A 27,286-nucleotide genomic window follows, 5' to 3' on the forward strand; every position below is an offset into this window, starting at 1 on the left:
GCAGGATGTGCGGTGGCGATATAGTGGCACTATACCATCGGCATTGCAGCAGTATTCAGCCACTAGCGGTGAGGTTTATAACCCTCGCTAGCGGCCGAAAAAAGGGTTAATACCCCCTGCAATGCGCCTCTGCAGAGGCACATTGCCGGCGGTATTACCGCGGTGTCCCATTGTTTTCAATGGGAAGGAGAGGTATACACACCGCTCCAAAGATGCTGCTTGCAGGAGATTTTTTTTCTCCAGCCAGCGCATCGCCTCAGTGTGAAAACCCTCGGGCTTTCACATTGAGAATGCTGGGCAGGAGTATTTCAGGCTTTATGCGCTATTTTTAGCGCTAAAACACCTGAAATACGCCTCAGTGTTAAAGTGGCCTTAATCATAGTCAGGTTGAAAAAAGTCCAGTTCAATCAATAAAAAAAAAAAAAAAAAATCATACAATCCTTCACCCACTTGATCCAGAGGAAGGCAGAAAACCCCAGCAAAGCATGATCCAATTTGCTCCAGCAGGGAAAAATGCCCTTCCTGATCCTGATCAACTTTATCTCTAAATGTTAGTACCTAGTTACATTATGTACATTTAGGAACGAATGCAGGCCTTTATTTTTTATTTAAAAAAAAAAAAAAAAAAAAAAAAAAAAAGCAATCTACTGAGCTGGCCACAACCACCTCTGGAGGGAGTCTATTCCACAGCTCTTTTTTTCCTCCAGATGTAAAGAGTGCCCCCTTGTCCTTTGTGATGACTTTAAAGTGAATAACTCAACACCAAGTTCACTGTATGGATCAGTTATGTATTTTTACATGTTGATCATATCTCCTCCTTAATTTCCTCTTCTCAAGAGGGAATAGATTCTGTTCCTCTAATCTTTCCTCATAGCCGAGCTCCTCTATGCCTCTTATCAGTTTGGTTGCTCTTCTCTGCACCTTTCTCCAGTTCCCCGATATCCTTTTTACTAATGATTTGTACAGTGGCGAAACTAGATCTCTCTCTGAAATCCATACCTCTCCTAATACAGGAAAGGACTTTGCCCATTTTGGAAGCACACAGCTTGGCATTGGATGCCATTATTGAGTTTATGATCTACCAAAATCCCCAGACCCTTCTCCATGATGGATGGATTCCCCCAGTTCTCCCCCCTAGTATGTATGACGCATGCATATTCTTAGCCTCCAAGTGCACAACTTTACATTTATCAATATTAAACCCAATTTGCCACATAGAGGCTATTATAGGTTAAGGTGCGCCTAAGCCTCACCACTTCACAGAACAGTATGTCAAATTACCAAACCATATACATTACAACAAAAACAAACGCAAGAGAAGGGTTTTTAAAAACGCAATTTATTTCTAGATTTTAATTCGTATTATATTTTCATACGACTCAGTTGGCGAGTAATGTGTTACATGCAGGTCTGGCGGTGACAATGTGCGTTTCAGACCAGCCATCATGAACAGATAAAAAAAATAAAATGCACAAAGATGAATGACATTTTGAGAACTGTAGACAAAAAAAAAAAAAACCATGACATTACTCTTAGTACATGAATCGACTTTAGGCTTTGGCCTTTTTAGGAGTTACAAACGTTTAACAATGTTTTTTGTGCTTCCCAATTAACCAAACAACAGAACTGGGAGCCACCAAAAGTTATCACATTTTGGTCCAGGAAAATAACTGGTATTGATGACATGGACAGAAGAGTTTGAGGTAAACAGTGAAAAAAATATTAGAAAGAAACAGAAGTTCCTGGATTTTGGACAAGATGTGTCAAGTACTCTTGGACCCCCGACAGTAAAAAGTTTGAAGTAAATCCATAAAATCTATGGAATTTTTTTTTCTTGTTTATTTTACTACTCACAAATTTTGGATTTGGTTTAGCAGCGTGCAGAATCCAGCTAATCCATTCTTCTGAATAACAGCATTAGCCAGGTTTGCTATGTATTCTATCTATGCCATTAAAAAAAAAAAGAAAACAAAAACAAAAAAATACTTTGAGTGCAGTTTTAGCACCAAGCACCTCCCAGTTTTGCAGCAAAGGTATTCTACAAAAAACTGGGAGCCAATAAGTAACGTGCCGATTTCCAAACAACGAACCTCAGCCAAAAGGTTCTATCAAGTGGTGTAGCCTTTTGTTTTTCAAAATAAAAATAAAAAGTACATTTAACATTCTATGAACAAACTAACATTTTGTTTTTCCAACAGAGGTGCTATGAAGGCCATTCCAGCAGATTTCGTATTCCATCAAACGTTTGTTAGCGCAGAAAAGTAAACAAACATTTTTAAACTTCCTCCAAATCCCAAACATGCCCTTGGAGTTTATTGGCTGCTCTTGGGCTATTCAATCCAACCAATCACGGAACATCCCTCAGAATCAAAAAAGGTTCCTTGAAAACATGAAAAATTCTACCCAAATTTGCCAGACGCGTTCAGAAAAGTCAACTTCCCCAATTGGTAAGGCACAGTTTCTAATGTTGTTCTTTTATACCTGAACAGGCTGAGGTCTTGAGGCAGCAGATTAGATTTTGCTTGTTGCTCTAGAAAAAAAGGTCATCTTTGTAAAAAACGTACCTCTAGGCAGTGGGCAAGAAGCAACATTTTTTCCACCTTTTGTGGAGACCAATGGACCCTTTAAAAAAAAAAGGCCTGTACATGCATAAAAACAGGACAGAAGCAAAAGTTTCCATTTATAAAAATTTGTGATCTTACCACCCTTGGGTATGATACTAACTGTCTGAATACAGAGGTTATGATTTATGCCAATGTTTTTAAGACCGAGAACCTTGTAAAAGGGTTAAAAGAACAAGCCCGTCACACTTCTCCCAACAAATAATTAACATCAAAGCAGTAAAAACAACTTTGCATACACATTCCAATGCAAATTAGATCTGATCATCTGAAAGGTCTGCAATTTTTTTCCTTCCAATATAGATCAAAAAAAAAAAAAAAAAAAAAGAATATATATATAATAAACCCCAACTTCTGGCACCCAACACAACTTGCAGGTCTAAGAACGACTGGGACACTTTAGACCTGGTCTGAATGCAACAACAATGTGACATGAGGTATTGTGAAATAGGAACCTTTTTTTGTTTTTGGAATAGAGCAGTAAATCACATTTAAGTACAAATTTACCACATACAAAATCTAAAAGAAAAAACAAAAAAAAAACATGGAAGTCAACAATATAATTTTCTATGAGAAAATTAAAATTCTAGAATGGCAGTATATTTATCATAACAAAAACAAAAAGACTACAACATTATAGCAGCAAAATAAAACAAATGACAAAGATACAGAAAAGCACTGTATGTTTTTTTTTCAGGCTCCGTTCACATATGCTGCGGCCGCGGCTCACAGCATGGGTTCCGGTTCATACACCAAACCAGGTCTGAATCGGACCAATAGATGCACAGGACCCTTTCCAAATGCGGACTGCGACCGCTCCAGAGCTGTGTGAACTGCGCCTTACTTTTTTTTGTTTTTTAAACCTTGCTGGGAACTTAAATCCATAGCAGCTTTAATAATGATGAGAGACTAGTCTCCATTTACATTTTTTTTTTCTTTGTGTTTTTTTTTTTTGTAAATCAAAAAACCATAAGGGCACCTTACATACTCAGTACATTTCCCCTCTGTGAAATCTGTCTTTTCCCTTGAATCTAAATTTATTATATTAGAAAAAAAGTTGAGAGGTTCAATGTGCAAATTTCATATTTTTCTAATTTTTTTTTTTTTGCGTGTTTTAGCCAAGTGGGTGGAAACAAGTCAAGACAACCAATTTCAAGTACGCCGTGTCCACAATTAATTTACAGTGCTTTGCGTAACGACAACGTAAAGCCATTGCCAAGGGAACCCCTAATTCATTTTTTTATTTTCTCTCTCCCGCAATAAAAATGGGACCCACGAAAAGAAACATTTAAAGTGGAAATTGCATTTTTTTATGTTAAAAGGTGATACTGGCCTTGTGAGGATCTCTTGCAATAAATATTTATTTAGCCTTCGCCATAAATTATATAGTTTAGTGTTAAAAAAAAAAAAAAATTCCATTTAACAGTAACTTTAGATAAAGCCTTAAAACTAAACTTGCCCTTATAAAGTTACACACACAGCGGACTCCCGGAAAATTAGTAGGCTTCCTTATATTTCACAAGAAGCGCGCAAAAGGGAATCTATGTACTGTGCCAATGCAAAAAAAAAAAAAAAAAAAAAATAGGTCTAACCACACTTCTAAATACCTGGATAGGTAGCCTGCGGCTTTCTGGCTAAGGAAGTGCACTTGACAACTATGTAATGGGTAAGGGAACCATTTTTCGTAAGTCTCCGCAAATTTCACTATTTCCTAGTGAACTGATGGGCTGCATCTTCGAAAAACAAAAACAGCGCCGTAGCGCGACTGCTTCAGGGGGTGCCTATTAACTCCCAGAATACTTAAAGCCACAGATTGCCTAAGCCAAGTTGAGCTTAATAGTAGCTATAACTTGCCATGCAAGACGCGAATACAAAAAAAAAAAATCAACGTAGTTCCAAACCATTCCATTTTTTTCTTTTCGTTGATTCCCACATACAAAATCCTATCACTAAAACTTAAAAAGGACCCAAAGTGCTTTGAAATGGAATGGTTTTAGAACGTAAAAAATTAGGACTGTGGATTGAACCCAAATAGTTTCAGGCTTGTATCCTTTAGGGCAATAACCAGTTTTTTTTTTTTTTTTTTAAAGAAAAGAGGCAGCTACAAAAATACAAAGATTATAAAAAATATAATATATTATGTTCACCATGTCCGTATCTCTTTATAATAGAGTAAAATATGGGCAGTAAACTCGAGCCTTGAGACAATGCAAGGGAAAGAAAGAAAAAAAAAAAGAGAAAAGAAAAAAAAAAAAAAAAAAACTGGGAGCACCCAACAAGCCTCAGGGTACAGACAATCCACATGGATACATAAATGATTAACATAGTAATGCACTATACTAAGATATACTATTGTATGGGTTACAATAACCATTTATAAAGTGAAGAGGATACAAAACTAAAGGAGGAAAAAAAAAAAAAAAGTATCTGTAAAAGAGAGAATATAAAGTGACTACATGCAATAGCAAGCAGAATACAGAAACGCTTAGACTGCGCAAAAGCGATAGGCGTTAAGAAAATATAGAAATGTTTGTTATTCATCTACCTAGAAGCCTCTTCTACATTAAAAATGGCTGTATACACGTAAGGACACCAAATTTTAGTACCTCCCCTGGAGACATTGGTCTTGTGTTAATGCCTATTTTTACAACATACAGACATAAAACACCTTTAATATAAAACTAGCTCATTAAATGTCTTATAAAAATCATTTTTTTCTAGCACAACACCGCTGAAGGCTTATGCAAAAATACTATTTTCTCTTTTTGTGTTTTTTGTATGAGTTTTTTTGGGGTATTATTGTAGGTCACAGGGATATAAGAGAAACAGCAAGTTTTTACCCTTGCTTGGTGAGTGTCCATAGGTTTGGCTTTTTGTTTAGTCTTTTTTTTTTTTTCTCCTCTCATAATGGGGGGGTCCATGGGAGATATTCACACTGCAGAATTTTTTTTTTTCCACACCCCAGGCTCCATAGAAAAAGGAAAAGCCACCTAAGCGAGTGTCTCTTTTCAACTTAATCCATCATCAGATGTTCACATCTCGGACGTCGGTTGGGGTGCAGGAAAGGTCCGTGTCTTCCACCCCGGACTTTGTGTCTGAGGCAATATTGATCTGGTGGGATGCTTGACGCAAACTTGACTCCAGGAGTAACTCGATCTGTTCCTGGCAGGCCCGCAAACAGTCCTAGGATGAGAAAGAGAAAAAGAAACCCGTTAGTAGAGTTTTAATATTGGTTGCAAAGTTATGTCACCTGCCTAGTTCAACCCCTAACCCTGGATACAACTTCTGCCCAATGTTCGTTCAGATCTCAGCCGGTTCAGCAGGGACTGGCCGAAGATTCAAACCATGTATGGGCAGACTGAATGTACCCAAAATAAACAGTTAACCAGCCTGTTGGATATTACATGCGATTATTGCTAGCAGCTTAACTGAGGGCATCTTGAAATATCAGCAAAATGTTCTCTCTCCAGTTGTCTCTTGAAGCAGCCTTAATACATTAGACAGCCTTTTCTCTAGTACAGCCGACCATATTCCTCGGTCAGTTTTGTGACCGACCATCTCAGCAGTCAAAAGACAGAAAGACGGAAGATAAATCCACTTTGCACTACAAGAGCACTTGGAAGTGCAGTCACTGTAGATTTGAGGGGGAGGATTTGAAATGAGAGGGCAAAAAGGAGAGTCGAAATGAGGGGGCAAAAAGGAGAGAGTCGAAATGAGGGGGCAAAAAGGAGAGAGTCGAAATGAGGGGGCAAAAAGGAGAGAGTCGAAATGAGGGGGCAAAAAAGGAGAGAGAGTCGAAATGAGGAGGGCAAAAAGGAGAGAGTCGGAAAGAGGGGGCAAAAAGGACAGAGTCGAAAGAGGGGGCAAAAAAGGAGAGTCGAAAGAGGGGGCAAAAAAGGAGAGTCGAAATGAGAGGGAAGCTCTGCCGATTTTATCATCCAATCACGTGCAATCTAAAATGTGTTTTTATTTTCCTTGCATGTCCCCCTCAGATCTACAGCAACTTGCACTTCCAAGTGCACTTGTAGTGCAAAGTGGATTTGCCTTTTGTAAATAACCCCAAAGGCGTTCATAAACTGCACAGTTCAAACAGTGATCCAGTTTTCAACCTACACTATATTGTCAAAAGTATAATGGCACTTTAATGGCATCCCAGTCTTATGCTGGCCATACACTATACGAAAATTCGGTCGTTCAGAAAGATCATTTGTTTTTCGAACAGTTAATGGGCACAAAAATCGAAAATCGTTGGGACGTTTGAGCCGAAAAAACAAAGGACAAGTTTGCAAATTTTCTGCCTAACAAATGATAAATCGGAAGGTTAATATGTTTCCCGTCCGAACTTTCAAAACGAACCAAATTTTTTTTATTTATGTTCACTGAACGATTTATCGGTCATTACATGACGGCACTATCATTTGCGCTCACGACCGAACGTTCGTTATTCGAAAGCTCGTTCGGACGATTTTTCGTGGAGTGTATGGCCAGTATTAGTCTGTAGGGTTCAATATTAAGAGGCCCACCCTTTGCACCTATAACAAGCTTCAACTGTCCACAAGGATTTAGGAAGAAGAGAGTCTCTGCTCTTGTGCCCATCATTAGATCAAGATCGGCCTCAGGTAAAAGGGAGCTGGAGGGGTTGCACTCTGAAGGTTTTTTACCTTAAAAACGCAGAGAATGCATTAAGGTACAAAAAAAAAAGAAGAAAAAAGAAAAAGAAAAAAAAAAGAGAGAACTCCTTTAGCCTTCAGAACCAGGCTAATTTGAACAAAGGCAACGTACAGCAAGTACTCTATAAATGGCCCTAAATGATATTTACCAAAGAGAGTTAATGAGAAGGAATGGATAGGTGCCTAATGTGGAAAAACTACGGGAGTTCTCAGAAAGAACTGTTTTTCAGTGTATGTACTCACCGATCAGAAACTGTCAATAGGTGTTAATGAATATTTTTTTTTCCCACCGTTTGGCTGACTCACCGGTCAAGGAACATCTGCTAGTTAAGTTTGCAGAGTAGGAGTAATTTAAGATTAATTCCTTTGAAATAAGTAGAACTCTTGAGAATTCGGAAGAATGCTTGTTTGTTTTACATGCAGAGATTTTTTTAGCTTGTTGGGGGGGGTCATGTGGGTTCTACATATATACAATGGTGGGATGGATCACTGTTTGCCCTGTTTCATTGAGAGGATCTGCCTATTGTAAGATCTGTGGCAACTTTACACAACCTTAAAGTATATAGGACTACTACAATAATGTAGGATGCCACATGGTTATTAATGCAATAAATGTACGCCAATCACTGATGATACATTGAACTGATATTACATGTACATACCGAGTCACATGTGATGATTTGTGATAAGAAGACTGTAAGGCACTGAGAGGAGAAGATGCTATCTGTGTTTCCCAAATTGAGACCCTGTATGGCGGCTGCTACGCTTCCAGCTGCGATCATAGAAGGAGGGTGCGATATGAACTTTACATCTGCAAAAAAAGAAAATGCAAAAGTTTAGAATACTGCAGACGACACCGACAGTCCAATCACAGCGCAACAATTTGGGCAAAGGTAGAACAATGGATACAATGATCGTTACTTCTCTAACCAAAGCGAATGATCTAACCAACACTCACTGATTGGATCAGTGCCTACATTTAGTCTGGGATTGTCAGCACCCAGAAAAAATAATGTATAATATTTGCATTTATTGAAACCTGAACTGAAAATATGTAGGCCGCCAACACTAGCCAATTGACGATCATAGTGGATCAGTGGTACTCGAATCACTGACCCAGAACAAGGCAAGTATACAGATCAAGAGTTTGGTCTTCACCTAGCAATGGCAGCCTATATATATATATAAAATATATATATATATATATATATATATATATATATATATATATATATATATATATATATATATATATATATATATATATATATATATATATATATATATATATATATATATATATATATATATATATATAAATAAAAAAGTACAGATGGGCTTTGCATTGAGCGCTCCGACCAATTTTTGTAGAAGAAATTACAAGGACCGTCCAGGTTGATTTTTTTTTTTTAAAGGATTGTCCAGGTTAACCTTTTTTTCACAAGAGAAAGTCTGTTTTACAAAATGAGAACAAAAAAAAAAAAAAAAAAGGAATCGGGGTGCCCATATCACATTTACCAATCTGCTCTTCAGGTTGGGTTCACACTTGTGCGAGCACGAGCACAGAATCGCATGCGATTCCACCACATTGCTGTGCGGATCGATCGAATTTAGCGATACAAACTATATGTCTGAAAAGGCAAAAATCGCACCAATATGATGCAAGACCTTTTTTTGGTCTGCATTATTAGATTGCATGGGTGTTTATACCAATGCGATCCGATTCCTGCGATCTGCGAACGTCATTAACACCTCCAGTGGTTCGCAGAAGAAGTCAGTGTGAACCAGTGCGATTCAGGTGCGACGCGGGAACCAGCCTTAGATTGCACCAGTGTGAACCGGAACTTAAAGTTGACTGAGAATACTTGGATCTTCTTGATAATGTCAAACGTCTGATATTGCCTAAAGACCAATTAATTATAGTTGCCAAAATAAAAGAAGAAGACACACAATTGCAACTGCAGCAAAAGTCAACATGACCATACTCTAATGCGATGAAGCAATACTGACAGCAGAAAGACCTAGCTTCAACCTAGTCTACATGGCAATGGTTTGTTTTTGAACATTAGGCCGTTTACTTATTTAGAGGAGTAGTCATAATTTAAATTATTAAAAGCAGCAGTAAACTGTAGGGACTTGGGAAACCGACGCAGTGTTTGGGGTGCTATTGAAACATCAACGGGCAACCCACTGGGAAAGCAAGGCTGTCCTGCGATTTACCGCTTTTGCCAATCGCGGCAATTTAGAAAAGCAGAGATGTGAATGGAGCCTCAGAGCACATGGGCCAGTGACGTCACCGGCTTCATCCAGGGTGAATATCTCCTAGACGGTGCACAATTAAAAGATATTCCTTTTACCTACAGGAAAGCTTTACTATAGGCTAACCTGTAGATAAAAATCACCAAGCAAGCTTTACCGACGCTTATTCTTTTAGGAAGAAAAGTGCTATAGGAAATATAAATAATTCAAATTTAAAAAAAAAAAAAATTTCAATGCAATTGAAACAATTATACAGTATAAAATAAAATTTTAAAAAAAAGACGGAGGGGTGGAGAGCATTCATAATACAATTGCAAGGCTACTGAAAAATCCCTAATTTCTTCTTTAGAAAAAACGGGAATGTGGCGCCATTTTACCATATTGATGTCGCAGGAATGCAGTCGGATAAAGCACCATATGCTGAAGTCACGAGGATCTATAGTCTGGTAGCATCCAGACAACTGGAAAGCACCCACCCTTCCCTGTGCCCCCCTGCACTGGGCACAGTAAAAGTCAGAACACTTTCATGTAACACAATCAAGTCACTTTGGCTTCTTTGCACAAAAGAATTTGCTCTGTGCAGCTTTTCAAAGTGACCTGCCAATGCTCTTTCGCCGCTCCCAGGCATATTACAGCCGTGGCTTCCAGGATTAAGGGGCTCGATTGTCTCTGGGGGGGGGGGGTTCCCGAAGTGACAGCGAGCAGTTAGTAATAAATATCCTTAGGCTTTCACAATCCGGCGCTCGCCTATTCTAACCGAGATCACACCTACAAGATCCTTTGTAAAGCGTGGAGCTGCCAGTCACTGGCGCCCATCCATCACGACAACAGAGGCTCAATGAAATGCGCCAGAGTCAGGCGGCACTCGGCTACATTCTGATGTGACACAATGGTGCCAGGACATCGGGACCCCGTCCAAGATGCATTGCTGTAGGTCTATACAAAACCTGTCTCGTGTTTCTTGGAGAGGACGGACTGCCCATTCAACAGCCGCGTCATTCTCTCAAGAATAATCCACTTTTTTTTCTTTAAAGCCTCCCCCCCCCCTTTAGACACACAATAATACCTTCCCCTTCATTTTAGGAACTGCAGCTTGTTAGTTAAAAAAAAACAAAAAAAAAAAAAAAAAAACACCCCCACACACCACCCACCCCTGACACAGCTAGACTGATGTGAACGATGCAGAAAACCAGGTCAGAACTACAGATCTGCACACTTGTTTCTCATCAGTGACTCAAAACAACGAAACCACTAGTTAACCACAAGAAGACCCCTTTCACACATGGACAGGCCTTTCGCCATCCATTGACAGATGGAAAAAAAATGTAATGCAAGACTATGGACAAAATGGATGTAAACAGATCTGTTTACATTACAACAACCGCACAAACAGCATTTTCAGGAGATACCAGTAATGGCAGCCTACAGATTTCTCTTAGGCTCCATTCACATCTATGCAACAAAACGCCCCGACGCTTCTGCCGCTAGAGGGGAGAATTCCCATTGCTGTCTATGGAGATGGTTCACATCTCATAGACGCCGAACGCCTGAAAAAAAAGTCCCGGACCCTTTTTTTCCAGGCGACATTGGCGTTCGCCCATTGACAGCAATGGGAAGAATCTTAAAAAAAAAAAAAAAAAAAAAAAAAAGAAGATACACACTCGCGGCAAAATACGCCGTACGCCGCACGCCGCTGTCGCATAGATGTGAATGCAGCCTTACACCAGGTTTCCCAACTACAATCCCAGCATGCCTTGGAAGTTGGCCACAGCCATCAATCACTCAACTACATCTTTTATTCACAGCCATCATGTAAACACAAGCGAGTAGACCATAACCTACCCACACTGGTCGGAATGCTCACCCCAAAATTTTTTTTATATATATATGAACATGTCCATCCTCCACCCCTAGGTCCTACCGCCATCTTTGTCCTGACGGACAATGCTGCACATAAGGCAAGAGGTCCAGTCGGTTTTCTATACCGTCTCAGAAATTTTCCAAAATGTTCAAGAGCCTTCTTGCCATTAAATCCTACAAAACCCAATCAAATCTGCTCAAACCTGTCGTACGGTTTGAAGCCATCAGCAATCTGCTCATACTTGTTGAGCTAGCTGCTTATTTGAATGGATAAAAATACATTCCTTTCTTCAGCGACATCGATTGCCCATGTGAGCCCATCCTTGCACCTCTATACAAAGATTATGGACATCAATGGGGAGGGGGGGGGGATGCTGTTCAAACCAATCCGATTATTACAAAACAAAGCTCAGATTAACAAAATTGATCAGTGGTATGCCAAAACCCATATAACAACCAATCAGAAATCCCATCCTTTGAGAAGGAATGGAACCTAGCTGCCGATTGGTTGTGATGGCTTAAGCCGGCCTATAGACTTTGTGAATCTCAGCCAGTTCAGCAGGAACCGACTGAGATTCGAACCATGTATGGGGAGAATGAATAAACTCAACTTGATTGATCATATCAACTTGGGTACAACCAGTCGGTCGGTTTTTACATAAAAATTTTCTTAGCCGCTAGCAATAATCACTGTGTTCTTCTGGTGGGAAAGGCTTTCCCCGTCGGGAGAACACAACGGCTCCGTTGAAGGGATTCCCCCCCCCCCCCCAATCAACATTGACTGTGTTGATGGGGGAATCAAGCGATTTTGGGTTGCAGAAAAGAAAATTACTTCATACGACTGCATATTAAATTAAGCTGGCACTGGTTTATTCCATAGATTAATGCCAACAAAAGGATGTTGATAATGAAGTGCTCAAATCTATAGCAAGCAATCAGAAAATCACTTCTGATTTTACACCGGTCACTTGACTAAAGCGGCAGGCTGCCCTGGTAGACCTTTCTTCCCACTGCTGATACTTACTTTCCCCATGCTTCCCTGCCACTCTATTCCCCTGTCCTTGGACATACTCGGCATGTAGGATAGCATGTTACCATCTCACCACATTGCAGTGCTCCGCACCTAAGCGGTCAATCACCAGGCTCAAGCACTGTCACATAGATGTGGGAGGAAGGTCATTAGCCCTATGCAAGCTCTGACATATCTAGAAAAAAAGAGCTTGGACAGCCCTGGGCTCCTACAGAAGGGAAGCAACGGAATCCATACATTTGCCCTCAGCGGCAACAAATTCACTTTAACTCAAATAATCACGGTTAACTGAAACTCATTTCGATACCAGCACATGACCTTTGCTTTCTAGAAAATGCTTGGCAGTGTTCAATTCATTGACCTATTGCCAGGATTGAAAAAAGTAGTTAAACCCCCCCCCCCACCCAAATTCAAACACATTTTGCAAATTACACAGCACAAGGGCACTCTGAGCTCATTTTACTGGGACAGGATGGGACAATGCAGCTTAAAGAGCCGTCCCGTGCAGCACTGTTTGCAGAGTCATTTCCTAAGTTTGCTTTAGGAACCTGCTCTGAAGAATGGACTGTTGACACAAAGCTCTGGCAGTTTCTTCCGTGTTAGGTGCCGTCTGCCTATTTGCTGTTCCTTTAAGTTCTTTGATGCATCAAAAAGGGGAGGCATTGCTGGTCTCCATCTTGGGATCTTTTAAAATTATAATGCGGACATGGATAGCATCTCATGAGCTGCTAAATCATAGCCCAGTATACTGCTGTGTGGTCAAGTCCTAGCTACTAGATTTAATATTATTGCTCCAAAACAGTGATGGGCTTCCTCTAGGCAGGTTTGATTTTATGCTTTCTAGATCAGGGATATGCAATTAGCGGCCCTCCAGCTACAAGTCCCATGAGCCATAGCAGGACTTTGACAGCCACAAGCATGACACCCAGAGGCAGATGCATGATGGGACTTGTAGTTTTGCAACAGCTGGAGGTCCACTAATTGCATATCCTGGTTCCAGATGCTTGTATATATTCCAGAAACATTTATCAGAACTAGAATACAGGGCCAACAGTAGTGCCGACACCCATCACACCCATATGAGCTTGTTGGACATCTCATATGAGCTTGTTGGTCATAAATATACAACTGACCCACCCTTCGGGGTTATAAACAGCCTTCACTTTTCTGGAGACGTATGCTCATTAGCCAAAAAGCAGGTCGGGTACAGATGTTGAAGATTAGAAGACCTAGTTTTTAAATTGCATTTCCAATTCATCCCACGGATGTTCTGTTGGGTGAAGTTCAACCAGGCAACTTGAGTTGCTCCACAGAAAAAGCCTTAAGACCCTTTCACATGAGCGGATCCATCAGGTCCGCCTTCAGTTAGGCGGACCCGATTGGACCATCCATTGCCCTCTATGGAGTGGTGGGTGTCAAAAGACGACGTCTGATTCTATCTGCTAAAAACAAAATGGATGGGGATTTGTTCCCCATCTACTGTATATAGTGGATTCGATGGGATTGCTGTCGGGTGTAAACCCCCCCAAAAAAACAAACAGGTGGCCCATTTGCATCTGACCACCTATAGAGGACAGCGGATTGAGTCTGCTCTGCATGAGCGGCGTGGACATGGACAAGCCCTCCACCGGCTCAGAGGGGGATCAGTGGAGAGATTCCTCGCTGAGCTGGCAGACTTCTCCCCATGGGATAGTGGCCTTAAAGTGGATCTTCATTGCATCTGAGCACCACAAACACTAAGGGCCCTTTCACACACACGGACAAACGGTCCGTTTATTACAAGTCCGTTTACGGACTTGTAATGTATCCCTATGGGATTGCAGACGTTAACGTCCGCAAAGATTCGCTTTTGAAAACCATATTTTTCTTCCGCCCAGCGGAACGGATGAATACGGACACACGGTCCGTATTCATCCGATTCCCCATAGGGAAAAGCGGAGGAGAGACAGGGCGGTCTCTGCACAGTGTGCGGGGACCGCCCTGTCCGCCAACAGCTCAGCGGGGATTAACGGAGGAATCCCTGCTGAGCCAAACGGGCTAACGGAGCGGATCAATACGGATCCGCTCCGTGTGAAAGAGCCCCAATTCATAGCAAAATCCCCAATCCATCCATGTCTTTAAGCTTTATTTTGTCGAGAAATCACTTTGAAAAAACACCCCTCTAGCATTTCTGGCCATCTTGAGTATGGGCAGAGCATTTACTTCCTGGAATCCATCTGCCCTAAAAGGAGTAAAGAGGAAGTGCAGTCTGCTTACATAATTTGTAATAAAAACATCTTTATCATTCTGACGCTTCCCTCCAACATTGGCAAGTACAGAATTGCAGAGTGTGTAAGAGAGAGAAAAAAATAATAATAATAATAATAATAATAATAATAATAATAATAATAATAATAATAATATGCTGCAGAAATCTCCCTCCACCAAGTCTGGCTGCATCCATTTTAACTGTGGGCAGCTGAAGCTGCTGCCTGTTCACTTCCTGGATTTATACAGACACACACCTCCAGCTCTAAAGCTTTCATTGGCCTTCTTATGCCTCATTCACCCTCCCTTCCTGGCAAGCTCACAAGAGAGCTGTACATGAGGTCATAAGCTTAGGCTTTTTTTTTTACCAGACAAAAAAAAAAAAGCATTTACTGACAGAAAAAAAAAAAAAAAAAAAAGGTTTTACCATCCAAAGAGGGGCAGAATTTAATGGATGAAAACAATTACTGAAGGTCTACTTTAAACATGCAGGAGGGTGTGCTTAGCTGAGAGAACCCCCTCATTCTCTCCTGAGATATAGGACATTTGCCTAGGCAAGAAACCAGGAAATTAATATAAATTTAGAGGGGTTGAACAATTAAATAGGATATACATTGGGAGAGTGAAGTTCCACTTTCAACCACATCTTTATAGTTGCCTTTGTGCACAGCATGCTGGAACACAGAAAAGAGCCTTCCCCAAATTGTTGCTAGAGGGCTGGATGTGTACAAATAGTCTAAAATGTCACATGTCCTTTAAAAGTCAAATTCAAGCAAACAATGCCAATATTGGAGAAATTATATATATATATATATATATATATATATATATATATATATATATATATATATATATATATATATATATTTTTTATATAGATTTTTTTAATTTTTTTTTATAAAAAAGTAGTTTGCACAAGGTGAAAAGACCAGGCACAATCTTCAAAAAACAGAAAACATTGGTCTGCTTTCATATTAACTTCTACTGAGATTAGATCAAAACAAGACACACTTTCTTCTTTTTCTGAAAGGGGGGAGTGCAGCATTATTAATAGGGTCTCCTCGAGCCGTCTCCAGCCCATAACTGCCCCAGACGAGGAGCACGTCCAAGCTGTTTTGTTACATTCAGCACGGAATAATCTGTGGCAGAGGCCACTAATTTCAGCATATTAATCAAGGGGGCCCCCTGGCTCTGCAGTTGGAGTGTGTCAGTATTGTCAGACTCCATTGCTTCATCTTGCGCTATTGAACGCTCTGGAACAAGAGAGAAGCTCTGAGATGAATTGAACCTGACACGGGCACAAAAGAGAAGGGGGCCTACACACATCCCCAGCAGCCTATCTGAGACTTCATCCAAAAAGAATAAACAAGCTCGGCGTTTATAAAAGAATAGAGTGCCAGCCACCATGAAGGGACACAAAGCAGCACCCAGGCTGTGCAACGCTAAGGTGGAGAAGAGGGAGGGGAGGCTTCCAAATTTTGTGAACACACCCCCCCCCCCACCTCCTGTAAAAAGGAGCCGTTCACTCCATCCGAGTGCAGAGGCAAATAAATGAGAATCTTTTCATGCAGCCAAATCAAACTTGAAGACATCAATCACTGCAAGGAGACACAACAGGCAGCGACTAGCCACCTAACTCATGGCAATTGTGCACGCTGCCCGCCGCTCAATGGCGCTTCCCGCGTTTTATGTTTGGACAGCATGAACGGCACACAATGGACCAGACTTTATTACAAGCATTAAAAGGAAAGGTTATAGATTCTGCATTTTAGTGGCACATACCTGAAGGGGGGGGGGGGAAATAAAAATGGATATCCTCACATTCTACATGGTGGAAATGCTCCAGATCCCTAGCAAGTGTCACAAGATTCCATCTCTAAAAAACAGACAATTCCCAGACACCAGTTTTAATGTAAACTCATCCACACTGCAAAGTAAAGCTAGCTTTCTTAGTAGCAAGTGCGCCTAAGAAGACAACTGGTGGCCAACCTTTGTCTACTGCGGACAATGAGGCACATGTCCTAGGGATCTCTGAAATGCCCCATGGCTTCCAATTGTATAGAGAACCTACTAGAATTGTTTTTTTAAATAAATAAAATATAAAAATAAATGATATAATTATATATATATATATATATATATATATATATATATATATAATAAAAAGCAGCCCCCCCCCCTCATACTCGAGTCACCTTTTTGTGCCTGATCTCCTGGATTTTGGAGACCCGGTACCCCTGGACCCCAAACTTGGCACACATGTAGCCCCACTCTTCCTTTACAAGTGTGCAAAGTTTGTTGTCCGGGGCACCTACGACCGGGGAGCACCGATTTTTCAAAGTCAGGCACCCCTTCCATAGACTCCCATGTTAAAAACAGTAATTTCTCCGGTAATTTTGGGGACCCGGTACCGGCCGACTGTAGGTCCCCTGGACCCGAAACATGGCACACACGTAGCCCCTTCTCTCCTCTACAAGTGTGCAAAGTTTTTTGTCCGGGGGATCTACGGCCAGGGAGCACCGATTTTTCAAAGCCGGGCACCCCTTCTATATACTCCCATGTTTAACGTAAGTCTAGCCATGGGCACAGTGAGGCATGCAGATGGACACCCTAGGCTTATACTCGAGTCAATAGGTTTTCCCATTTTTTTTGTGGTAAAATTAGTGCCTCGGCTTATATTCGAGTATATACGGTATCTCCCCCCCCCCCCCCCCAATTGAATTGTCTAAGCAACCATTGGTAGAATGCCAATTCATAACTGGAACAAGCACCAGTTTACTATAAGTATTATTTTCATTAAATAATAGTTTTCCCACAAGAGAAGTAAAATAATCTTCCCAAACCGAAAGTGGGCCATTGCCTTGAGATAACCTGTTTTTTTTTTTCCCTTTTCTTTCCTTTTACTGATATGGAATTATAGTGTATGCAGGTCCAATGTTCTCCTCACCCACACAGCAGACAAGATCTGACCTGCTGATATAAAAACGTGTTCCACTCAAGTCTGGCTTCTTCCAGCAAAAAAGATACTTTTTTGCTGTGTCACAAGACCATAGGCCAGGGATCCTCAAACTACGGCCCTCCAGCTGTTGCGGAACTACACATCCCATGAGGCATTGTAAAACTCTAATATTCACAGACATGACTAGGCATGATGGGACTTGTAGTTTCTGAACAAATAACTGGTGGGCCATGGGTCGATTTACTAAAGGGTTATAGACTCTGCACTTTGCAAGTGCAATTTCTCCAGAGCTTAGTAAATGAGGGAGCTCCGCTGACTTCCATCATCCAATCATGTGCAAATGATTTTTTTTTTTACCTGTAGGCGATTGGGTATTCTTTGCAAAGTGGGGCTTCATCTCATTTACCAAGCTCTGGATCAACTGTACTTGCATAGTCTATTTGCCTTTAGTAAATTAACCTCCAAGTGTTTACAGCCAAGTGAAAAGCAAAAAATAAAATTAAAAAAAAAAGTGTAAAAAAAAATTAAAAATTACCCAACGAACCACTCAAGGAAAATGTTACGACAACAGAAACATCCAGTGCACTATATACCCACACAAACCAATCAAATATGGCAAAATCTCCTTCCACAAAAACTTACAACATAGATTATGTGAAGTAAAAGTGGTCTATAAAAAGTACAATGAGGGTTGTCCAATATCCATGGAACTCTCAAACACTATCTAGCACAACCAATAAAGTTTCAGGATACTGCCTCAGGAAAGGCACAGACAAGTGCTTGAGCTATTGAAGAAGTTACCAGATCAGTTAAAAAAGACAGATCCTAAATATCCTATCCATAACTCATCCAGTTTTCTCATAAGTACAATAAGGGGTTGCCCAATATGTAGAACACCATCTAGGATGGCCTCTCTACCTTTTCAGCATAGAGGAACCCTTGAAAACTTCCCGGTCTCAAGGAACCCCTGCTAATAATGACTGTATCAACAACTCATGAAACATGAGTGTGATGGTCAGTGGGAAGAATGCTCCTTGGGAAGGATTACCCCCGTACAGATAGCGAAAAAGATCAGTGGCAGTCTGAGAGGCAGAAAACTGCTAACTGCCCCCCCAACCTCTAGAGGAACCCCCAACAACCTCTGGAGGAACCCAAGTTGAGAAAAGCCTGATCCGGGACAACCAATATGACTTTGTGGTTTCTGCATTCTTTCCCATAGGAGTGGCACAGATGAACACCTGGACTATCCAAAAAGTTAACACATGGCATGGCACGGCACACAGTGAAGTTCTTGACCATACTGCCTGAAGCTCAACAGTGGCAACCCATTTTATGAAACCAAGCCCAAGTTTAGTGATATTTCTTCTGCAAACGGTTGGAATTTTTACAACTTCAGCATAAACAGAAAGCATGTAGTGTATGAGGAAACACAACTTCCAGAAAGACAACTTTTTGGCAGATGCAGCCCAAAGGCATACCCAACCTGCATGTTACAGAAGAATCGAATTCAAGAAAAATAAATAAAATCTTGATTACTTTTTTTTTTTTTTAGGACCACCATAGTATTGGCAGGTTACTCAAGTGAAATACAAGACTTTAAATACAAATCCTAACGACAATGAAGAGTTGTCCAATTACAGTCACCCATAGCAATCAGATGGGACCAGTGCAGAAAAGCTGTCTGGTTTGTGTGTTCATTCATATTACTCTTACTACATAGAAGGTCTATTGTACAGCACACGTTGCTGGGAACTGCAGGGAAAAGTGAAGACAAGTATATGCACCTTAGCTTTAAAACAACAGCGACACAGATCAAAGCACCGCGAATCTCAACAAGCCGGCAACCTTTGAACTGCTTCACATTCAGCAGGTTCACCGGTCAGAACAACACAAAAACAGGTCACACGGCTGGCCGGGGCGAGGCAGGGTAAGCGCACATCCCACAAAGCTCCAGGGCATGCAGTGCAATGCAAGCCTGCAGCACTCCCAGGGTTAACAGAAGCGTCCAGAAAAAAAATAAAATCTCATCGCAATTGCACATCATTGGACACATCGAGTCCCATTAGACTGATTGAAACCGACATGCATTTTGGCACCCGGTGTCTCACAGCGCCAAAAACATGTTTTGTTACATTCCAAGGCGGATAATTTGTGACCTGTTTGTCACTGGAATAATGGACGGGAATTGTATTCTGTGCTGCACAGCGTATAAATCATTAACAGACTCAATTAACAGGGGGATAAATATTTTATAATCTAGGAGGGGGCACCTACTTGCAGTAGGGACAGAGTACATGAGATATATGGATTATATATCATCAGCAAGACTAGGTGCAGGTGAGATATGTCATACAGAGAAATAGCTTCCAGTGTGTGTCAAGACTGATGGCAAAATTATTTTATTTCTTGAATTTAAAATTGCTTAAAAAAAAATAAAAAAAAAGGAGGAGAAGGAAGGAGAACTATGGCCAAAGCTCTTCTGTAGGTGGCAGTAGAGCACTCCTGAGACCGCAGATTCAGCCAATAGTGGGCTAAAGGCTGCCATCGGCTTACGTCACAGAGCCAGTCCAGGGTCCGCAGGGATTCCGACAGTAATGTCAGGATTCACCCACATGCCTGATTGGCAGCTTGCTCAGCCTTACAGCGCACCACTGAGAGCCTGACAGTCACCACTCTGTGCGTTGATCGATCATTTCTCGGTGTAGAGCCGGTGGGGGACAGCTGCAACATCGGATCAATGCTGCCTATACATAGTTGATTTTTTTTTTTTAAGAATCCAGTACTTCTCCTTTATTGCCGCAACTTATGTAGTGAACTCCAGCAGCCACAAGCTTCAGCATCCTGCGACAGCCGATACTAACATTTCCCCAGAAGCTGGAGATCCCCAGGTATCTCTTTTGGAACATGCAGCTCACAGGGGCAAGTTATCGTCCCAAGCATATTATCTGTAAAGTTACGTAATAAAATGTACCTGAAAGTAACTTGCGATTAAAACAGTGGCCCTCATGCAAGTCCTTTTTAATCCTTGCATCAAAGGCCTTACCTATTAGATTAATGTGTGGTTTGCCCAGCCACAACCTTTCCCCCCCTAACCGTGCCTCCAGCATATAGCACAAAGCATTAGCTGTGCAGCTAGCAGAGATGTCAGAAGAAGACGTCAGCAGTGGGTGTCGGTTTCACCACCGGCGCTGGGAAAGTGTGACCGCACAGGCGCTGACCATTAGCACACAATGACATGCTTGGCTGAGCTGACAACTCTCAGCGATTTGGGGGGGGGGGGGGGGGGAGCGTTACAACATGGCTTGTTTATCCAGCACACAATGTGTGGCATCCCTGCTGGTAAACAAAAGCACCATGATGCCACCCTGATGCCAATTACATCCAATTAAATAAAGCAGCGTGGACCACCTAAATGAAAGAGCTGCTGTTTATGTACTTACAGAATGAATGAAGATCTGGTTAAATATAGTCTTGTACTCAATTCTTAATTTTTAGGAATATCTGGTCTGTGCTTTTATTATGTGGCAGCATGCCAAGTGTTGATTCAATTCATTTTTTTTGTTTAAGGATTCTGCAGACAAAAAACAGAGAGCCTGGTTCCCCCATGACATAGCAGACACGTCCACGTGACTTGTGCAAAGACATGGTTCAGATTTCAGTTGACCACTAACCACAGTTTTGCACGCTGCAGCGCCAGCTTGCGTTTTGGACAAATGGGTGTTTAATTACCAAAACTGGAGAGTGCAAAATCTGGTGAAGCTGTGCATGGTAGCCAATCAGGTTCCAACTTCAACTTGTTCAATTAAGCTTTGGCAATAAAAACTGGAAGCCGATTGGTTTCTTTTCAGAGTTGCACCAAATGTTGCACTCTTTAGCAAAAAAAAAAATCCTCTATGGGGTGGATTTACTAAAATTGGAGAATGCAAAATCTGTTGCAGCTCTGCATAGAAACCTTCCATTTTTTTTTTTTGTCAAATCGTAATTCAACAAGCTGAAGTTAGGCTGGATTCACACCTATGGCATTTTTAGTGCTTTTTGCGGATTTGCACTACAGAACGTGTTCCATAGGAAACCATGTTAAATGGACTGTAGTGCAAATCTGCAAAAAGCACCAAAAAAATGCCTAGGTGTGAATCCACCCTTAGAAGCCAATTGGCTACCGTGCACAGAATTCGCACTCTCCAGGTTTAGTAAATCTACACCAGAATGTCCTATGGAAGACTGGGGCATCTTGGTGACTGGTTGTTAGGGCAGCAGGCTTGTTGCTCACCCTACAACACCGTATCAGACAATGCACCCCAATAATTTAGATAAAAAAGGTGCCCTCTTAGGCTGGATTCACACCTATGCAGCTTTAGTGCTTTTTGCAGATTTGCACTACAGAACGTGTTCCATAGGAAACCATGTTAAATGGACTGTAGTGCAAATCTAAAACTGCATAGGTGTGTATCCAGCCTTAGGGCCCATTCACACCTGAGCGTTTTGTAGCCTGAAGCTACAAAACGCTAGAGGGGGAAAAAAAATCCATTATTCTCAATGGAGATGGTTCACATCTCCACTCCAAAACGCCTAAAGCCGAAAGCTCAAACAAGTTCTGGACCCTTTTTTGTTGCTCGAATTGGGCCGATTTGGGTGTTTTTGAACGTTTGTATTCCCATAGAAACTAATGGAAACGCTCGATTCAAGAGTCTAGCGCGACAACGATAGTTTTGTCGCTTTATTCTGTTCTGTGAAATAGAATATTCACCCAGGAAGATGATAAAAAAAAAAAAAAATATCTACAAACATAACAAATGATGAGAGATGATCATTTTTCCTATTAGCTAAAATAAAAAACGACGAAGTTCAGATACGTCGGATAACGATGTATGCAAACGTGCGACAAAACGCCAGAAAAACGCTCAAAAACCTTATGCTCAGGTGTGAATGGGGCCTTAGGGTACACCCAGCTTTGTCATAAAAAAAATAAAAATTATAAAGACCATACAGAATACAATGGTTTCTGAAGGTTGCTTTTCTCCTTCACTAGAACCTTTGTACCGCAAAGAGCATGCTGGGGAACAAAAAACTTAAAATCTGCACCATGGCATACATAAAAACTTACCTTTTCCAGGCCATTTTTTTTTTTAACCCCCAAAAAAGCCAGTAATCCACATTGTAACATGAGGGGGGGTTAAATGTACCATTGGGCGCTTTACAGTAAGAGTGGTTATAGAAGGGTGGGCACCAGCGACAGGGGGGCATTTTCCAGAACAAGCCTTATAACACCCGTACCTGTAGCGCAGAGAGCCACAAAAGTCTGGGCGTGTTTGCGGATGATTTGCTTGGTGTCCTCAGTCAGTGACATTTTGTTAAGAAAATGTTCAATAAAGTCGTGAGGGGTGACGGACGCCATGTCCCATTTCAGCTTATTCAGGATTACCAGCTCCATTAACTGTAGGGGAGAGAAAGAAAACAGAAAAAAAAAGAAAGAAAAAAGAAAAAGGGGGAAACAAAGGGTCAGAATTGTATACAATCACTGGTCAGCAAGATGTTAAAAGTCTACAAAGCAAAAAAAAAAAAAAAGGAGAGAAGGTTTACACATGGGCAATATATTCATGCTGATAACAATATCAGGATGATAAAGATGCCACAGGACCTATTCATCTTAAATTCTTATCCTCAAACTGATAAGATAAGTAAAGAAGCACCATATGAAGAAACAGGTAGTTACCCATTAAATTTAAAACTGATACATTAGGGTTGTCCAGACATTATACAATTTCTAGTACAGTTTTCCTTTAGATTTACCAAAACCATATCATATGAGGTCAAACCTTCAAAACTTTCAATTTGCATGCAATCAGGCAGGCCCTTGCACTACATAGTTGAAAGTAAAATGAATAAGAATATTGTATAATGTATGGCCAGCTTAATGGATTGAAAAATTCTGCAGTTATTCATTCACACATTAGCTGGAATCCCAAAACTTAGAAAAAAAAATTCACATACAGCAGCTTTCCGGGAAAAATCTATTAAAAATGCAATTTGCATTGCTCCTCATTAGTTGTGGGTCATGCATTTAGAATATTACACAGCCCAGCTCAACCTGATCAATTCCCAACGATGTCTATGTGGCTCGCTATCCAACCCTCAAGTCCCATAGAACTAGGATGAGCACCATTAAGTAGCTTTTGCAGATGTTATTTAACTACAAGTCTCAGCCAACCCTAAAAAAAAAAAAAAAAAAAAACACCACAATGGCCGGCATGGACCTGCAGTTCTACAACATCTGGAAACTTACTGACTCTCAGCAATACCGGTCAGTTCCTGTGCGGCGTGTTCCCCGGTCTCACAGCTAGGGGGAGCCAAATACAAAGTGAACGCCTCTGCATGTGTTAGCAGCATGCTGTATAAATGTTACATTGTTCAGGATTTCATAGGAAACGGCATGTAGCTCCCCCCCCCCCCAAAAAAAACGCGTGTGCACGAAGCATCGTGACACGCTGCAAATACCTGCAGCACAAGAATTTACAGGAGGTCACATGGCGCTTTTTTTTCCTTTCTATTTCTTTTTATCTCTGACTCAAGACAGCCACTCTGATCATAAAACAGACACCAAATTCATCAATTTGCAGAAATGGGGGGGGGGGGGGGGGGGGGGGGGGTCTGATAAACAGATGTGCAGGCCTGTGATTGAATCCATTATGTACAGTAAACAGGAAATTACCAGTAATTCTTCTGGTCTGATGGAATTATCTGTGTAAATACAAAGTTTCTCTGCAGTTAAAGGGATGGTCTCCTTCATTTTGGATGCCAAAAACATGCATGTCGCCCCGAGGAGTTGCAGCCTGCTCTTCTTCAGCGGCTCCACGGACAGAAACCGATCCAGATAGTTCATGGCAAGGGGGAACACTTCCTCTTCGCACTTCTGTTCCTCGCAGACCTTGGGAGGAAAAAAAAAAAAAAGCACAAAGTTACTAAACGGGTTCCAGAGAAAGAAGGACCAATAATAGCCGGCAATCAGCAACAGGAAGGGATTGTCAGAGCAAAAAAAAAAAAAAAAAAAAATGAATATGTGAGCAATGAGAAACATCTACATATGGCTGCGAACCAAGAGAGCCGGGGCTGTGCGATCCAGGGCTGGGGATCACAACCAGGCTGAGCACAGGGGGGCCATGCTGGGGCTTGTAGTGCCACGGCAGCTGGAAAGGTTTGCTGCAGAACAATGGGGCGCTTTTCATGCAAATCTCGGCTACACTGAATGAGACAGTATAGGCGTACAGAAGGTGGTGGAGAGGGGGGCCAAATGGTCAGAAACCCCTAAAAAAAAAAAATTATATGCAATAATAAAAACATTTTTTTTATTATTGCATATTATTTTTTTTTTATATTAAAAAAATAAATAAAAAAAGATTTTATAATATAATTATATATATATATATATATATATATATATATATATATATATATATATATATATATATATATATTTTTATATTATAAAATCTTTTTTTATTTATTTTTTTAATATAAAAAAAATATATGCAATAATAATAAAAAAAAAAAAAAAAAAATTTTATAAATAAAGTCTGGGCTTCATGCATATGCAAAAGCACATTATCTATTCTAGTGTCTTGTGCATAGGATACAACTAATATATACACATAGAATTGTATAAATGTCACAAAATATCTCTAAGAACTGGGCAATGTCTGACATGGGAGCACATGGATAGATTCCCCATTTTTGGCATATTGTGCACATATGAGAACCTGTTGAGCCACGTTTACTGTGTCCTTATGTGTGCAAGCATAAGACTGTCCCAAAGCCCAGACACCCCCCCCCCCCCCCAATTACTGAGATCCCCTAACACCGTCCTTGTGTGTGCGTGCGCATAGACTGTCCCCAAACCCTGGGACCCCCAACAACGAGATCTTCAAATACTTACAGTATGTGTGCACACGTTTAGGCTGTCCCCAAATACTGAACTATTAACCCCCCCAATACCATCTTATCTATACAAGCATAATTTGTCCCCAAATACTGGGATCCTTAATGCCGAGATCCCATCCCTCTGTATGCAGGTGTAGTGTGTCCCCAGCACCCTGGCCTACCTGGCATGGGGAATGATTATCAGGAGGATCCACAGATAACAGACAGAGGATCTTATGCAGAATAAATATAACCCCCCCCCCCCCCCCCCCCCCTGTGCAATAGCATGCATTATATCTTATTTTTTTTATAATATGACATGACAATAATAGCTCACTATTAGAGATCTATATTGATCATAAAGATATTGGCCATGTGATTGCGGAACTACAAATCCCATGAGGCATTGTAAACCTCTGACATTCACAGACATGACTGAGCATGATGGGAATTGTAGTTCCTGAACACCTGGAGGGCCATAGTTTGAGGACCCATGTGATAGATCATACATTATATATATAGGATAGTGCATGCCATTGCAGAAGAGTGATCTCCTTCTATATTCTTCTATGGGGGGGCAGACAATCCAGAGTGCTGATCTCCCATTCTCCTCCATGCCAGGTGGTCCGGTGTAGTGATCTGGGGGGTCCCGGGGTTGGAGAACGCTCTATTAAGGAGCCAGTACTTGGGGTTTCTCAGTTTTGGGGGGTGCAATATTTTATAATAGGATCTCAGTATTTAAGGGTACAGTAGGGGGGTCAGGAATTGGTTTTTAACAGTATGAGAGAGGTGCTGTAATTTGGGGTTCTTGGTATTTGGGGGGGGGGGGCCGTATTGGGTGGTCTCAGAATATGCAGTTTTTTGGGGTCTCAGTATGTAAGGAGGTGGTTATCTGGGGGTGTCAGTATTTTTGGGGTGTCAGTATTTCAGGGGAGGGATGCATTATTTTAGGGGGTGCCATATTTGCAGTATTTGGGGGTTCGGTCCATATTTGCACACACGGTGTCTGCTCAGCTCCTCAATGTGTCTATACTAAGGTGTCCATGCAGTGTGGGGGGGTGCAGGCTGCATGCGGGGCCCGCTCGGTCCGTCCATTGTCACGCACCTCCAGCATCCATGTGGCCACGATCTTCCTCATGTAGGGGAGGATCTCTCTCTGCACACACTTGAAGTAGTTGGCGGACGGACAGGCGGTCTCTTCGGCTCTCAGCATGGTCCGGAGGACTCGGTCAGTGAGGAGGTTCCGGTCCAGGTGAGCCCTCCGGATGGTGTCCACCTCACAGCACAGCAGCTCCATGTCCGTATGATCCCCGTGGAGGAGCCCGGCGTGTTCCCGGAGCCGGGAGAGAGGAAGAGGAGGAAAGGAGGATGTTCTGAGCGGAGATGAAAGAAGAATGAGAGAGAAAGAGCAGCCGGGCCCGGGAGAGGCTTAAACACAACCCGAGCCCGCCCAACACCCTCCTCCTCATCCTCCCTCCTCCGTCCTCCATGACAGGCCAGGGGGAGGAGAGACACACAATACAGGAGGGTGACATCCTGAGGAGACATACGGGGGGCAGCAATATGAGAGCACATAGATTGTCCCCTCACATTGTCACCCCCCCTGTCTCATCTATGGCCTCTCATATTGCTGTCCCCCAATGTCTCCACATTGTCCCCTACCTATATCCCCTCACATTATCCCCCCCCCCCCATGGTCCCCTCAAATTAGCCCCCCCCCATGCCC

General features: G+C 41.6%; 1 protein-coding gene across 1 annotated transcript; it reads right to left on the reverse strand.

The window, feature by feature from the left end:
* Positions 1-1,321: 1,321 nt before the first annotated feature.
* CCND1 (cyclin D1) lies at positions 1,322-26,969 on the reverse strand. Its single transcript, XM_040328152.1, has 5 exons — positions 26,666-26,969; positions 24,356-24,571; positions 22,921-23,080; positions 7,954-8,102; positions 1,322-5,804 (listed from the first exon to the last, which is right to left on the reverse strand). Exons 1-5 carry the CDS (start codon positions 26,855-26,857, stop codon positions 5,646-5,648), a joined length of 876 nt encoding a protein of 291 aa, XP_040184086.1. The 5' UTR covers positions 26,858-26,969; the 3' UTR covers positions 1,322-5,645.
* Positions 26,970-27,286: the final 317 nt, after the last annotated feature.

The sequence above is a fragment of the Rana temporaria genome, chromosome 11 (assembly GCF_905171775.1).
Source record: "Rana temporaria chromosome 11, aRanTem1.1, whole genome shotgun sequence".
Classification (NCBI taxonomy): domain Eukaryota; kingdom Metazoa; phylum Chordata; class Amphibia; order Anura; family Ranidae; genus Rana; species Rana temporaria.